Source organism: Babylonia areolata, chromosome 29 (assembly GCF_041734735.1).
Source record: "Babylonia areolata isolate BAREFJ2019XMU chromosome 29, ASM4173473v1, whole genome shotgun sequence".
In the NCBI taxonomy this organism is placed as follows: domain Eukaryota; kingdom Metazoa; phylum Mollusca; class Gastropoda; order Neogastropoda; family Buccinidae; genus Babylonia; species Babylonia areolata.
In genome coordinates this window covers 50,001-65,756 of record NC_134904.1, presented here as the reverse complement: position 1 = coordinate 65,756, position 15,756 = coordinate 50,001, and the positions used below count along the sequence as shown (strand labels likewise).

At 40.2% G+C, this 15,756-nt stretch overlaps 1 protein-coding gene across 1 annotated transcript in view; it reads left to right on the top strand.

Annotated features, from left to right (window-relative positions):
* The first annotated feature begins 11,379 nt into the window (after positions 1-11,379).
* Positions 11,380-15,756, top strand: part of LOC143275027 (solute carrier family 23 member 2-like) — a 32,952-nt gene continuing 28,575 nt past the window's right edge. Inside the window, exons 1-2 of the mRNA XM_076579090.1 lie at positions 11,380-11,529; positions 13,668-13,825. Coding sequence (XP_076435205.1) covers positions 11,380-11,529; positions 13,668-13,825 — 308 coding nt within the window. The remainder of the gene's footprint in view (positions 11,530-13,667; positions 13,826-15,756) is intronic.

The window sequence follows — 15,756 nt, the reverse complement described above, 5'->3', positions numbered from 1 at the left end:
CAATTGAACGCGGACAAAACTGAAGCAATGATCATAGGAACTAAACAAAAACTGTCTTCCATCACAATTGACACAATCAAACTTGGCAGTACATCCATCCCTCTTTCCATGTCAGTCAGGAACCTCGGTGTTGTCCTTGACAATACACTGTCCATGCAAAAATTTATCAGTCAGACATGTCAGTCCTGCTACTGTCAACTGCGACGCATCAGTGCCGTCCGGAAATATCTGTCCACTGACGCAACATCTAGACTTGTCGTTTCTCTCATTCTCTCTCGCCTTGACTACTGTAACTCTCTATTGTCTGGTCTGCCTGCTTCATCCATTCAGCCCCTTCAGCGCATACAAAACTCTGCTGCCCGACTCGTCCTCAGAAAGAAAAGATCTGAGCACATCACTCCTCTTTTGCAACATCTCCACTGGCTCCCTATCTCACACCGCCGTTCTTTCTCTGTTTCTGGACCTTGCGATTGGAATGAACTTCCTTTTTCGCTTCGTCAAGTCTCCACACTCAGCTCTTTCAAGTCTGGCCTTAAAACCCACCTCTTCCCAAAATAGCCTCCCTTGCCTGCCCTTCCTTGTCTTTAGTTTCTACAGTATTAGAGTTATGCATGCGTGTGAATGACTGGTGCGAAAGCGCTTTGATTTGTCTCTGCACAAGATCCAGCGCTATATAAATACCATTATTATTATTATTATTATGTACTATTCGGGACCACGGCTACATATGTGATAACCCTGTGTGTGTGTGTGTGTGTGTGTGTGTGTGTGTGTGTGTGTGTGCCTGCCTCTATGTCTTTGTCTGTGTCTGTGTGTCTCTGTGTATGTGTCTGAGTGCGTGCGTGCGAAAAACAAACGTACTTGCTGGAGACAAGGACGTAATCAAAATGACAATTTTAAACATTTCTGCTTCCCTTGAAACCTATGACAAAGCCTCCAGAATGCCTGATGCATAAACTCTAATAGCGAAGCCACCTGTGACAATGTGGGAATGTGTACGAGCAGGATTATATATAGGGCCTGTGGTCAGGACTTTTGCTTTCTCGATCTACGAAACCTTCACAACGCCCGGACACAATTGGATTCTGAGGGAGGTAAGCCAATTGTGTGTCGCTAAGTTCAACTCTGTCATGTTACTTGTGGGTGTGTGTAGTTAACTCTATCTGGGGCAGTCACGGCAGAAGTCTGCCGCCAGTCTGTGTGTGTGTGTGTGTGTGTGTGTGTGTGTGTGCATGTAAGTGTGTGTGTGTGTTTGCGTGCGCGCGTGTGTGTTAACTTGAGTGTATTTATATAGATAGATAGATAGAAAGAGGTGCGCGCGCGCGCGTGTGTGTATAAGTGTGCATGTAAGTGTGTGTGTTTGCGTGCGCGCGTGCATGTTAACTTGAGTGTATTTATATAGACAGATTGAAAGGGTGCGCGCGCGCGCGCGCGTGTGCGTGCGTGCGAGCGTGTGTTTGTGTGTGTGTGTGTGTGTGTATTTGTGTGTGTGTGTATCAGTGTCAACTCGAGGTGTGAGACACAGAGAGAGAGAATATATATATATGTATACACATACATACACACACACACACACACACATATATATATATACATATACACACACATGTATATAAATTATATATAGAGATTTTATATATATATATATATATATATATATATATATATATAGAGAGAGAGAGAGAGAGAGAGAGAGAGAGAGAGTTTCAGTTTCAATTCTCTCAAGGAAGCATCACTGCGTTCGAACAAGTCCATATACGCTACACCACACCTGCTAGGAAGATGCCTGACCAGCAGCATAACCCAACGCACTTGATCAGGCTTTGAGTGCATGCATATATATATATATATCTATTTGTGTACCTATCAGAGTGGTTTTCTTCTACAGATTTCTATTTTGCCAGAGGACAACACTGTCATTTTCAGTGCGCCAGGTGCGTGCTGCACACGGGACCTCGGTTTGTCGTCTCATTCGAAAGTGTTGTTGTTGTTGTTGCTGTTGTTGTTGTACCTTGGGGATTTCTGGTTAGTAAGCAGATTTTAGATGGTCAAAATTCGGGTATATGGTCCTTTTGCCTTGTCGTCTTCTTTTCTATTTTTTGTTGCCTTTTTTTTCCCCTTTCTTTTCTTTTCCTTTTTTTTTTCTTTGACTCACTTGTGTAAACAAAGTGATTCTATGTTTTAACCCGGTGTTCGGTTGTGTGTGTGTGTGTGTGTGTGTGTGTGTGTGTGTCCGTGGTAAACTTTAACATTGACATTTTCTCTGCAACTACTTTGTCAGTTGACACCAAATTTGGCATAAAATAAGGAAAAATTCAGTTCTTTCCAGTCATCTTGTTTAAAACAATATTGCACCTCTGGGATGGGCACACAAAAATTAAAAAAAAGAAGCCAAATTATATGCAAACTGAATTTATTGTTATAGTTATATTTATTTTGTTCTCTAAACGTGGCACTTTGACCTGATATTCTGACACAACAACAAGAGCAGTCATTTTTATCATTTTTTGTTCAAACAGGAACTTCTTTTTCTAAGCATGGAAGTCATATTTATTTTGTATGTCTTTGGTGCAGATAGTAAAAAAGGGAAATTAATCTGTAATAAATGCTAGGGGGCTTAATTTGCTTTAAACTGATCTTTTTCATCTTAAACATTACATTTTGAAATTATACTCAATGCATAAAAAGCTTGTATGTTTTACTCTCAGTGAACAGGGCTTTCACTATGTTCATTCGCCCAAGTGGTCTTTTTCGGAAAATACTAAAATCAATACGAGTGGACTTTATAGATCTATTGGCTGAGCCCTGAAGGTCATAGGCAAAAATCAATTGCGTACACATATTTATACATATTCAAAGCGCGTGCTCATATTCTTTGCGAACGCGAACGATGCCATTTTGTTTCAAGTTGCTGACCTGCCCGTTCATTCCTATATTCAATCGACAATACACGATAACATGTGATGGAAAGCTGGAGAAGGAGATTGTTCAATATTTATTCAGAGAAAGATTTGTGAACGCCTCATCATTTACTGGATTATGCCCCAAACTGCTATAAAAATATCCACAGAATCAGTCGGAATTCACAGTTAAAATAATAAACCATGAGAGTTAATACCCTTGAATTGATGAAACGTAAAAATTTCGTCTTGACTTTTCTCAAAATGAAGTCCTTTTCACTTCACACGACGTTTAGAAGTACTTGTACTTGGCTCTGCATGTTATCAGTTTAACAAAATACTCAATTTTCGAATCATCTTTAAAACTATAAAACTAGAATGAACATAAAAGAGAAATTGAATCGACTGTGTCAACCAGTGTAACTAAACTTGTACATCTATCTATATCCAGAGAAAACGGCTAAATGTTGCAGTGTGATTGCGGCGATAGCCACGTCTCCGTTACCGCGGACTTAAAAAGAATTTTTAATTGCCCTTAAAGATTTTTTGAATGCCCATGATACATCAGAATAATATGATTTAAACAGCGTTCTCACTGCGAATACCACAACCGATTTATCGCCCTTTAAAAAAGCATGTTTAAATATTACATTTTTGAACTTCAGCTAAGGAGCACCGACAGTGTAATGGGTAAGACAGTTTCTTCATACCCGAACACGAGGGGTACGAATCTGCCGTTAGGACTTTTTTTCTTTTTCTTTTAACCCGAAGCTTTATAATAACAAACACAGAACACATCTTAATGAGTAGATTTTTGAATCACTTGTGTAAACAAAGTGAGTCTATGTTTTAACCCGGTGTTCGGTTGTCTGTATGTGTGTGTGTGTGTGTGTGTGTGTGTGTGTGTGTGTGTGTGTGTGTGTGTGTGTGTGTGTGTGTGTGTGTGTGTGTCCATGGTAAACTTTAACATTGACATTTTCTCTGCAAATACTTTGTCAGTTGACACCAAATTAGGCATAAAAATAGGAAAAATTCAGTTCTTTCCAGTCATCTTGTTTAAAACAATATTGCACCTCTGGGATGGGCACAAAAAAGAAAAAAAGAAGCCTAATTATATGCAAACTGCATTTACTGTTATATTTATATTTTTTGTATTCTCTAAACTTGGCACTTTGATCTGATATTCTGATACAACAACAAGAGCAGTCATTATGATAATTTTTTGTTCAAACAGGAACTTCTTTTGCTTCTTTTGCTAAGCATGGAAGTTTTATTTATTTTGCAAGCGTTTTGGTGCAGATAGTAAAAAAGGGAAATTACTCTGTAATTAATGCTAGGGGACTTAATTTCCTTTAAACTGATCTTTCTCATCTTAAACATTACATTTTGAAATTATATTTAATACATAAAAAGCTTGTTTGTTTTACTCTCAGTGTACAGGGCTTTCACTATGTTCATTCGCCCAAGTGGTCTTTTTCGGAAAATACTAAAATTAACACGAGTGGACTTTACAGATATGTTGTCTGAGCCCTGAAGGTCATGGGCAAAAATCAATTGCATACACATATTTATACACATTCAAAGCGCGTGCTCATATTCTTCGCGAACGCGAACGACGCCATTTTGTTTCAAGTTGTTGACCTGCCCGTTCAGTCCTATATTCAATGTACAGTACATGATAACATGTGATGGAAAGTTGGAGAAGGAGACCGTTAAATATTTATTCAGAGAAAGATTTGTGAACGCCTCATCACTCACTTACTCCAAACTGCCATAAAAATATCCACAGAATCAGTCGGAATTCACAGTTAAAAATTGTAAACAATGCGAGTTAACACCCTTGAACAGATCATGATGAAACGAAAAAATTTCCAATCTTGACTTTTCTCAAAATGAAGTCCTTTTCACTTCTTACGACGTTTAGAATTACTTGTACTTGGCTCTACATGTTATTAGTTTAACAAAATACTAAATTTTCATATCAACTTTAAAACTATAAAACTAGAATGAACATAAAAGAGAAATTGAATTGACCATGTCGTACTACATTCCCGGCGGGTGTATCTAAACTTGTACATCTATCTAGATCTAGTGAAAACGGCTAAATGTTTTTTTTTTAAACGCGAAGCTTTATAATAACAAATACAGAACACATTTTAATGATTAGATTTTTTTTTCTTTTAAGTGTATCACAAGTGAGTCTTGAAGGCCTTGCCTCTCTTGTTTAAAAGTGTATCACAAGTGAGTCTTGAAGGCCTTGCCTCTCTTGTTTCTAGTGTTTTTACAAAAGAAGATATAAGTACTGTACCTGCTCTAAGTACAGCTTCAACGTGAAATGGTATGATTTTGGATAGTGTAGACATTCCGGTTGAAGCTATAAAAAAGAAACTTTGTTTATTTATTTTCTTTTTCATTCTCCTTTCTTTTAGTTTTCCATTGTGTTTCTTACTTTCTTTCTTTTTCTTTTCTCTTTATTTTCTTTACTTAATATTTCCAAATCCATTGTTTACTCCTTTCGTTTTTCACTCTTCTTTCTTTCCGTTTTCCATTTTCCTTCTTTCTTTCCGTTTTTATTCCTTTTTTTCCCCTTTTTCCTCAATGTATTACTTTTGACGGCTTTTCAGATGTACGCTTCTTTTAGGATCTGAGAACTATCTGACGTTATGTGAATGCATAAAACAGGCTGCATTAGAAACTTCGAAACAAAACCATTTCTTTACACTTTTCGAAGCTCTTTTTTTTCTCTCTACTGTTTACACACACACACACACACACACAACTACACACACACACACACACACACACACACACACACACACACACACACACACACACACACACACAACTACACACACACACACACACACACACACACAACTACACACACACACACGCACACACACATAACTACACACACACACACACACACACACACACACACACATAACCACACACACACACACACACACACACACACACACACACATAACCACACACACACACACACACTATCGTCTTCAGTTTTAACATTAGACGTGACCATAGGCTTTAGTAATGTCGAAAAAAGTTGCAAGCAAACATTTTCGTCTCGCAAATTGGTGCTTAACCTGAGTGGTTAATTTCACTAAATGATCATCTGTGGATCTTCTTTTTTTTTTTTAAATCGCTTGGTTTACAGGGATGACATTTTTCTTTTCACAGTAGTATACTAGTCTGTTTAATATCATTTTTTCTAGCAACTTACAGACATGAGAAGTGAGTGCTATAGGTCTGTAACTGCCATTGTGTGTTTTTAGTTTGCCTTGTTTGTGGATTGGAACTATTATTGATTCCTTCCAGATTTTAGGGAGAACATCAGTGTCCCAACATCGTTTGAATATATTAAGAAGAATGTTCATCCATTTATCTTGTAGATGCTTAATCATTTCATTAGAAATTGCATCAATTCCTACTCATGTTTTCTTATTTGAAATGGAATAGACTGCATCTTTCATTTCTTGGTGTGTTAGAGGAGCATTAATGTAATGTTGATTATCAGGAGCAGGATCGTTATAAATTTCAGATTTTTCTTCTTTTTACTGAGTGCTTTCTGTACCTGTGGTAGTCCATCTAGTCTGCTTACTTTAGAAAACAAGTTGATAAATGCTTCAGCTTTTTCTGATGTCGAAGGGAATTTGTTGTTGCCTAAAGTGACAGGATATTCTGGAAGTTTTATCCCATTCTTCATGATATTTAATTGATCCCACACTTTTTTTTTTTTAGTATCTTTATAGTCTGAGACTTCGGTGTTACAAAATGTTGTCCAGTATGTTTTCTTGGCTCGTTCTATTACTCTATTACTTTTTAATTTGGCGTAGTTCATAGCCTTGTGGTTCTGAGTCGATGCTTTTCTTCTATATATTCTAAATGTATGCTTTTTCTTATTGACTGCTCCGTCACAGTCTGTAGTCCACCATACATTGCCTAAGTGATGACGGTTTTTAACACTGCATGTATTCATTTTAGGAACAGAGTCATTGGCAGCATTTAGAATATTGTTGCACATTTTTTTTTAAACGCAAAGCTTTATAATAACAAATACAGAACACATTTTAACGATTTTCCAAAGAGAGCTAGATCTATATCCTCTCATACCACACTGGGAACATACACGTCAAGTATTTTAACAAATTCCGGTGTGAATAAAACCCCACATTTTGCTAAAAGGTCTGTAGTATTACCTTCACCTGTATGGGAACTTCAAAGAGCGCAATTTGATATCGATCACACTGATCTGACCAAAGATGACAACATAAATTTACTTACATCGCATGTGGAAGAGAAATACCTTAATCATCTAAAGATATTCATAGACGTCTCTGTTGTAAATGATAGAGCTGGTGCTGCTTTCGTTATTCCAGACCTTAACTTTCAAAACTCATTTCAACTGGGAGAGAATAAGTCCATCTTCACAGCTGAACTCATAGCAATTCTAATGGCGTTAAATTTCATGATATCCTTTCCGAAAACTATATTTCAGATTCTATTTTGTGTTGATTCTAAATCAGTTCTTCACGATATTGAACTTATAAAAGAAACGGTTAGGTATGAACTCATTATTGAAATTAACCATTTGATTCACGAGCTCTTATTAAGAGGCTCTCACATAACCTTTTGCTGGATTCCTTCTCATTACGGCTTTTACTATAATGAAAAAGTTGACATTTTGGCTAAAAAAGGAGCTAGAAGCTCCACGAAGGAGTTAGATTTAAATATTTCGCTTTCACTACAGGAATGTTACACCATGGTAGAAAAAGTTCAATGGTCAAAATTTCAGTTTGAGGGAAAACACACCGGTAATTCGGAGTTATATAAGAACATACAGAAAATGTATGGTTTCATGGGAAAACATTACCATAATGATTTTCATAAAAGGCAAATCACTTCTCTAATCTGCAGATGGAAAATGAATTGTTTTGGGACAAAATATGTCAGTAATGTTTCTTGCATCTGTGGTGCTCACATAACAGTCGATCATATACCAACTTGCGATATGTCAAAGTCTCAAATCCCCGAACTGAAATCATCTTCAGTGTTGACGATCTTCAGCAGTCCATTGCTAATGTATGACTTTTTCAACTCCTTGTTAAATAGTCCAGTTGGTTCGCTGTTATAGTTGTTAGTTTTTCATTAAAAATATGTAATATTGTTATGTTATGTTTTTTTTGTTTTTGTTTTGTTTTTTTAAACAAAACTTAAATCAACCATTTTCTATATGTAACACACACACACACACACACACACACACACACACACACACACACACACACACACACACACACACACACAGACACACACACACGCACTTTCACTTACTCGCATGCGTACACAAGTAATTCTCCCGCCCCCCTCCCCCTCCTCCCACTCGATTTTTTTCCTACCCTCGTCTAATATCACTTACAGTGAAAAGACGTTAAACTAAAGAACGAACGAACACACACACACACACACACACACACACACACACACACACACACACGCGCGCAACTACACACACACACACACACACACACACACACACACACACACACACACACACACACACACACACACACACACACACACACACACACGAAAAAGTTAACTTCCGAAACGTACATACTGCCAAAGAAGAAATTGAAAACTCTGTGTCAAATCTCACAAACACTATTATTGCAGCGGCCGATTTATCGATCAAACATAAGATTAGATGAACGAAAAGGAAAAAGAAGCCATCTAAAAAGTAGTTTACACATGACTGTTTCATTCAAAGGAAAGAGGTGCGATCTTTACTGAATGCATTGAACAGAAATCCTTTTAACAGAAACATTCAAAATAAATACTTTTCTTGCCTGAAAGCATACAAGAAGACCATAAAGAAAACAAAAAAGACGTACAGAAATGAACTTGTGAGAAGTTTAAACACAGCAATGGAGCACGACCCCCCAAAAGTTTGGAAAATACTATCTGAACTAAAAAATGCAGATAGTTCTACTCAGCCGCAGAGACACACATTATCTGCAGGTAAATGGATTAATCATTTAGAAAACTTGATAAGTAGTGAAGTACCCGTTGATAAAGGTAGGAAAGAACACGTACAAAAAGAACTTGATAGAATAAAACAGACTATGCCAGTGTTTGTCCTGGACAATCCTTTTACGATGACTGAAATAATGCGAGCCGTAAAGAGTCTCAAGACCAATAAAGCCCCCGGTAAAGACGGAATTAAAAGCGAAATGCTCAAAGCAAGCATGTCCAGCATCAGTGCTACTGTATGCAAGTTATTCAATGTCATATTTCAGACTGGTATTTATCCCAGTCAGTGGAAAGACGGAATAAATGTTCCTATCTTTAAAAGTGGAGACCCAACCAATCCTAACAATTATCGGGGTATAACACTCAACAGCACCTTTGGGAAACTGTTTTGTCAAGTTACCAACAGAAGAATTGAAATATATCTAGAACAAAACGAGTTACTAATAAAAGAGCAGGCTGGTTTCAGAAGGCATTCTAGAACCACTGATCACATATTCATCCTGAAAAAGATAATTGACAACACCATAAATAAAAGAAATGGGCGTCTCTACAGCTGTTTTTTTTATTTTAATAAGGCATTTGACAATATATGGCATGATGCACTTCTTTTGAAACTAAACAAAATTGGGATAAATGGAAAATGTTTCCACATTATAAAAGAGATGTACCAAAATTCAACTGTATGTGGTAAATCAAACGACGGGTTCACAGATTCTATCGCAGTTAAAAAAGGAGTGCTTCAGGGAAAGGTTATTAGCCCCACGCTATTCAATATTTTCATTAATGACATAAGAGAATACACGATGACACCTCACCATACATCAACGAAACAACCAAGACTCAGATCCCTTATCTGTTATATGCGGATGACATTGTGATGCTCTCGACAACAAAAGTAGGACTACAAAACAAACTAGACCAACTACATGAATACTGTCTGCATTGGGGGCTTAAAATCAACAGGGACAAAACAAAAGTCGTAATTTTCACAAAAAACGACCCCAAAATACCAGTGCTCTTTTCATGTGGCGATAACTGCATCGAAACGACGGATAGATATAAATACTTGGGAGTTATTTTTCATAAGAGTGGAAATTTTCACCTTGCTGAAGACCACTTAGCCAAACAAGGCCATAAAGCAGCGCATGCTCTGAAACGCAGTGTGCGAGGGAAAGAAGTAAAAATGGATGTAATGACGCAACTGTTTGACATTTTAGTCACCCCAATTCTCAGTTACGGCGCTGAGGTGTGGTTTCCATTCAATCAAACTGCGACAAACTTCTCCACGCCCTCTATGCTGTTTAACCAATTTGATGCCTTTCTCTCCGCAAAATGCCCATCAGAAAATGTACATGTCAACTTCTGTAGGAGCTTAATGGGCGTACACAAAAGATCAATTAAGTTACCAGTCCTGGCAGAGCTGGGCAGATACCCCATTTCTCTGACCGCAGTGTGTCAGGTCATCTCATTTTGGGTACACATCATAGAATCAAAAGAAGATAGCTATTTGAGGCAAGCATATGATGATATGTTATCGATGGATTAACTGGAAAAAGTTCCTTGGCTTAATTTTATCAAAATGATACTGGTTTCAATTGGATTCTCCCACGTGTGGGAGAACCAAGGCACACTCAACATTAAGCGACTAAAATATTCAGTCATGAATAAATTACACGATAAATATGTTCAATATTGGAACGGCAGAAAGAACGAGACCATTTCAAGGCTCTCCTTTTATTGCAAAATTGCAAATACGTATACATTACAACCTTACCTGATCAGCTGCAAAAATACTAAACACAGAGGAGCACTATGTCGATTGCGAATAAGTGCACATGAACTTGAAATTGAGCGTGGACGTCACTACAACGTGACTAGGAAAGACCGGCTGTGTAAATCATGTGGAGTTATAGAGGATGAACTGCATTTTCTGGACAAGTGTAGTGTGTACTCTGACTTGAGGTCTCGCCTACTTGTGACAGTTAATTCCCAGTCTTCGAATCATTGGCCAGATGGCACTGGCAACACAATAATCCAAAGGCCGAGTTCTCTGTTGCCACAAAATTATTTCCAACCAGAACTGACAAATACATATATGAATGCTTTAAAGTTCGCAGTCCATAACTATGTCTTATGGAATATCCTGCATGTGCTCACAACTTATTGCTTTTACTTTTTGTTTGCTTGTTGTGTTTAGTTTATAGTGTCCATAATTCCAATGATGGTTTTACGACAATTAAATGAGTTCTGAGTTCTGAGTTCTGAGTTCACACACACACACACACACACACACACACACACACACACACACACACACACACACACACACACACACACACACACACACGCTACGCTACACTCATCTATCCACCATTTCCCATTATTTCCCGTCAATTGAATGAAACCCTCAGACCCAGCAGAAGCCATGGATACCACTGAGGGGAAGGCAGAGGAAATACCAGCAGCCGGTGACAACCCTGGGGGATCCACGCCAAAGAAGACCCCGCCCTCACAGATGCTGTACCATGTCAACGATGTTCCCTCCTTCCACATCACCTTCGTTCTGGCCGTCCAGGTGAGTGGTGCTGGAGGATGGATGGAAGGAAGGAAGAGGAGAAGGGAAGGAAGAAAGGAGGGAAGGAAGGAAGGAAGGGAGGGAGGGAAGAAGAAAGGGAGGAAGGAAGGAAAGAAGGAAGGAAGGAAGAGAAGGGAAAGAAGAAAGGAGGGAGAGAGGGAGGGAGGAAGGAGGGAAGGAAAGAAGGAAGGAAGGATGGGAGAAAGGAAGGAAGGAAGGAAGAGGAGAAGGGAAGGAAGAAAGGAGGGAAGGAAGGAAAGAAGGAAGGGACGGGGATGGAGGGAGGAATGTAGGAAGGGAGTTAGGAAGGGGTGAAAGAAGGAAGAGGAGAAGGGAAGGAAGAAAGGAAGGAAGGAAGGGAGAGAGGGAGGAAGAAAGGAAGGAAGGATGGATGGATGGATGAATGGATGGAAAGAGGGAAGAAAGGAAGGAACAGAAAACGGAATGAAGGAAGAAAGTGAGGAAGGAAGCAAGGAAGGAGTAGAAAAATGAATGAGGGAAGGAAGGGAGGGAGGGGGAGGAAGAGAGGAAGGTAAATAGGAAGGCAAGGCAAAACATTTATTTCTTGTGCCCCCCCACCCCCTTCTCCCCCACCCACTCCCTGGGGGCATTGAAACGTTACATACATACAGCTTTTACACATAGCATAAAATGAAATGTAAAAAGAATGAAAGGAGGGATGGAGCAAGGGGAGGATGATGGATGGGTGCGAGGAAGGGAAGAACGGAGAAAAGAATGAATGAATGAATGAATGAATGAATGAATGAAGGAAGGAAGGAAGGAAGGAAGGAAGGGAGGGAGGAAGGGAGGAAGGAAAGAAGGAAGGAAGGAAGGGAGGAAGGGAGGGAGGAAGGAAAGAAGGAAGGAAGGAAGGAAGGAAGGGAGGGAGGGAGGGAGGGAGGGAGGAAGGAAGGAAGCAAAGAAGGAAGGAAGGAAGGAAGGGAGGGAGGGAGGAAGGGAGGGAGGAAGGGAGGAAGGAAAGAAGGAAGGAAGGAAGGGAGGAAGGGAGGGAGGAAGGAAAGAAGGAAGGAAGGAAGGAAGGAAGGAAGGGAGGGAGGGAGGGAGGGAGGGAGGGAGGGAGGAAGGAAGGAAGCAAAGAAGGAAGGAAGGAAGGAAGGAAGGAAGGAAGGAAGGGAAGAAGCAAGACACGAAAGAAAAAAGATGGAAGGGACCCATGAAAGGGAGGAATATAAAAGAAATGGAGAAGGAAAGGAAGGGGTGAGCAAAAGAAGACAGCAGGACAGAAAGAACGAATAAAAATGAACGCGGGGGGGAAGGAAAGGGGGAAAAACAAGGAATGGTGATCATCCTCAGTTTTGTCACGAGCCCTCTGCCCCGCCCATTATCACCATGGTTATCATCGTCGTCATCAACGTCATCGTCGTCGTCATCATCGTCATCATAATCATCATTACCACTATCACCGCCACCGCCACCACAACTACCACCACCATCATCATAGTGATCCTCTTCCGCACCATCCTCATCCTCATCGTCATCGTCATCATCTTCAAGGTCTTCATTATACTCATCGTCGTCGTCGACGTGATCATGATCATGATCTTCGTGATCCTCTTCCTCACCATCCTCCTCTTCCTCCTCATCACCATTATCTTCATCCTCGTCGTCGTCATCATCAACATCACCATCTTCACCACCACGACCAGCACCATCACCACCACCACCACCACTACTATCACCATCACCATGACGATGACGACGACGATGATCACCACCACCACCATCACAATTATTAACCACCACCACCACCACCAACAACAACACCCCTCCCACCACCACCACACCACCACCACCCTCACCACCACCACTACCACCAACATCCCCACCACCGCAACCATCGCCGCCACCACCACCAACACCACCACCCCCACTTCCACTACCACATCAACACCACCACCACCACCACCGTCACGATGACGACGACGACCAGCACCATCATCATACATACATCACCACTACCACAATCACCATCATTACATCACCACTACTACCATGACATCATCACCACCACAACCACCACCATCACTTCCTCATTTGGAAGACAACGACTACCACCAGCACCACCACCACCACACCACCACACCAATACACCAATGCAGGCTGTGTGTTCCGTGCAGCACGTGCTGATGACGATCCCGGGCAGTATGTCCATCCCCTTCCTGCTGGCTGACCTGCTGTGCACAGAGGATCCCGGGCCTGTGAGGGCCAGGCTGTGTGCTGTATCCCTCTTCCTGTGTGGCCTGGCCACTGCCCTGCAGTGCTGTCTGGGCGTCAGGTGTGTGTGTGTGTGTGTGTGTGTGTGTGTGTCCCTCTTCCTGTGTGGCCTGGCCACTGCCCTGCAGTGCTCTCTGGGCGTCAGGTGTGTGTGTGTGTGTGTGTGTGTGTGTGTGTGTGTGTGTGTGTGTGTGTGTGTGTGTGTGTGTGTGTGTGTGTGTGTGTGTGTGTGTGTGTGTGTGTTCCTCTTCCTGTATGGCCTGGCCACTGCTTTGCAGTGTTCTCTGGGCATCAGGTGTGTGTCTGCTCTCTCTCTCTCTCTCTCTCTCTCTCTCTCTGTATGTATGTGTGTGTGTTAACAATAACAATAACAATAATGGTTTATTTAGTTTTTGCAGGCCATCTGGCCCATATGAACAGGAGAAATGCTTGAAGATAGCAAAAGATATAAAGTGAGTGTAAAAGAAGTTTTTACTGCTAAAATCACGTGCACTTTAAAAGACACACATGGTTTCATGTGACAACGCGTAAGTATATTTTACATTAGTTGTAATGTAAGTTTACTTTCATTTTCTAAGATTCAAACATTTATTAATGTATACTGCTACTTTAAATGTCAGTTTACCTGACCGGTTGGAACACAGTAACTGTACTTTAAAATCTGATGGAAATCGATAATAATAATGATAATAATAATAATAATAATAATAATAATAATAATAAAGGGGTAAGAACCGTTTACGAAGAGCAGCATGTCGAGGACAGATCAACATGAAATGACACAAATCTTCAATACATTGACCATCACATTGTCTGCAGAAAGGATCATAGAACTGTTTTGTGGCATAGGACATACTGTTCAAGGGTAGCCGATTGCACCTCAGTAAACACAAGGCACGACGATGTTCACGTGCACCCAGCTGACCTACATAGCCAGCTCTCACTATTTCTGGATGATATGCACAATAATCAGGGTGAGACGAGAGTGAGTCATGCCATTCTTGATAGAATGAGTCCCTCAGTGTCTGTCTAAACAGAGATAAAAAAACAACATGAAACGTCCCCAGGATCTTGCATTTCCAAACATACCCAAAACCATATGTGCACAGCAGTGTTCTTACTCGTGTTGCCCAGTTGCGTTTACCAGATTGATCATGCATTTGCAACAGTTTGTAACATTGTTTAGGGCATCTGTTATCAGGCATAGAAAGAAGTCTGCACCAGTATTTCACAGCACGAACATATGTATCACTGTAGATTGGAAATCTGCCACATTCTCCAAGAGCTATATTGTTTTTGACATCCCTCCCAACTCCCAAAGCCAGCTTACAAATTTTGTTACGTACTTTTTCAATAGCATCATATTTCTGAAACCCCCGGATCTCTGAACCGTATAGCAGAATTGGTTTTAGTTTTGTATCAAAGATTTTGAAAAGAGTAGTAACTGGAATCCCTTGAAGTTTAAAATATAGTTTCCTGATCCCTGCTAATGCTCTCATAGCCTTACCAGATAAGTTTTCTACACATCTTGTCCAGTTTAATGTTGCAGACACTACAACGCCGAGATAGTTGTAACAAGGTTCAACTTGAACCTGCTTACTAGAGTAGTACCATTTCTCACACGTTTTGATAAAACGACCATTTTTAAACACAACTGCTTTGGTTTTGTCCATATTGACTACCAACCCCCACTTCTTGCAATAATTTCCCAAACAATCAATTTTCTTTTGAAGGTCTGACACAATATCAGAGACCAGGACGATATCATCTGCAAACATCAACAAACAGATTCCAAGTGGATCGGCAAAAATGTCAATGCCTCTTGCTCCACGTTTTGCCAAATCAGCTTCTACCTCAGACAGAAAGATGGAAAATAACAAAGGGCTTAATACACAGCCTTGCCTAACCCCTGACATGCAATCAAAATATTCTGTAATATTGTTCCCAACTCTGACTGCTGCCTTGACCCTTTTGTACATGCCCTCAAGTGTT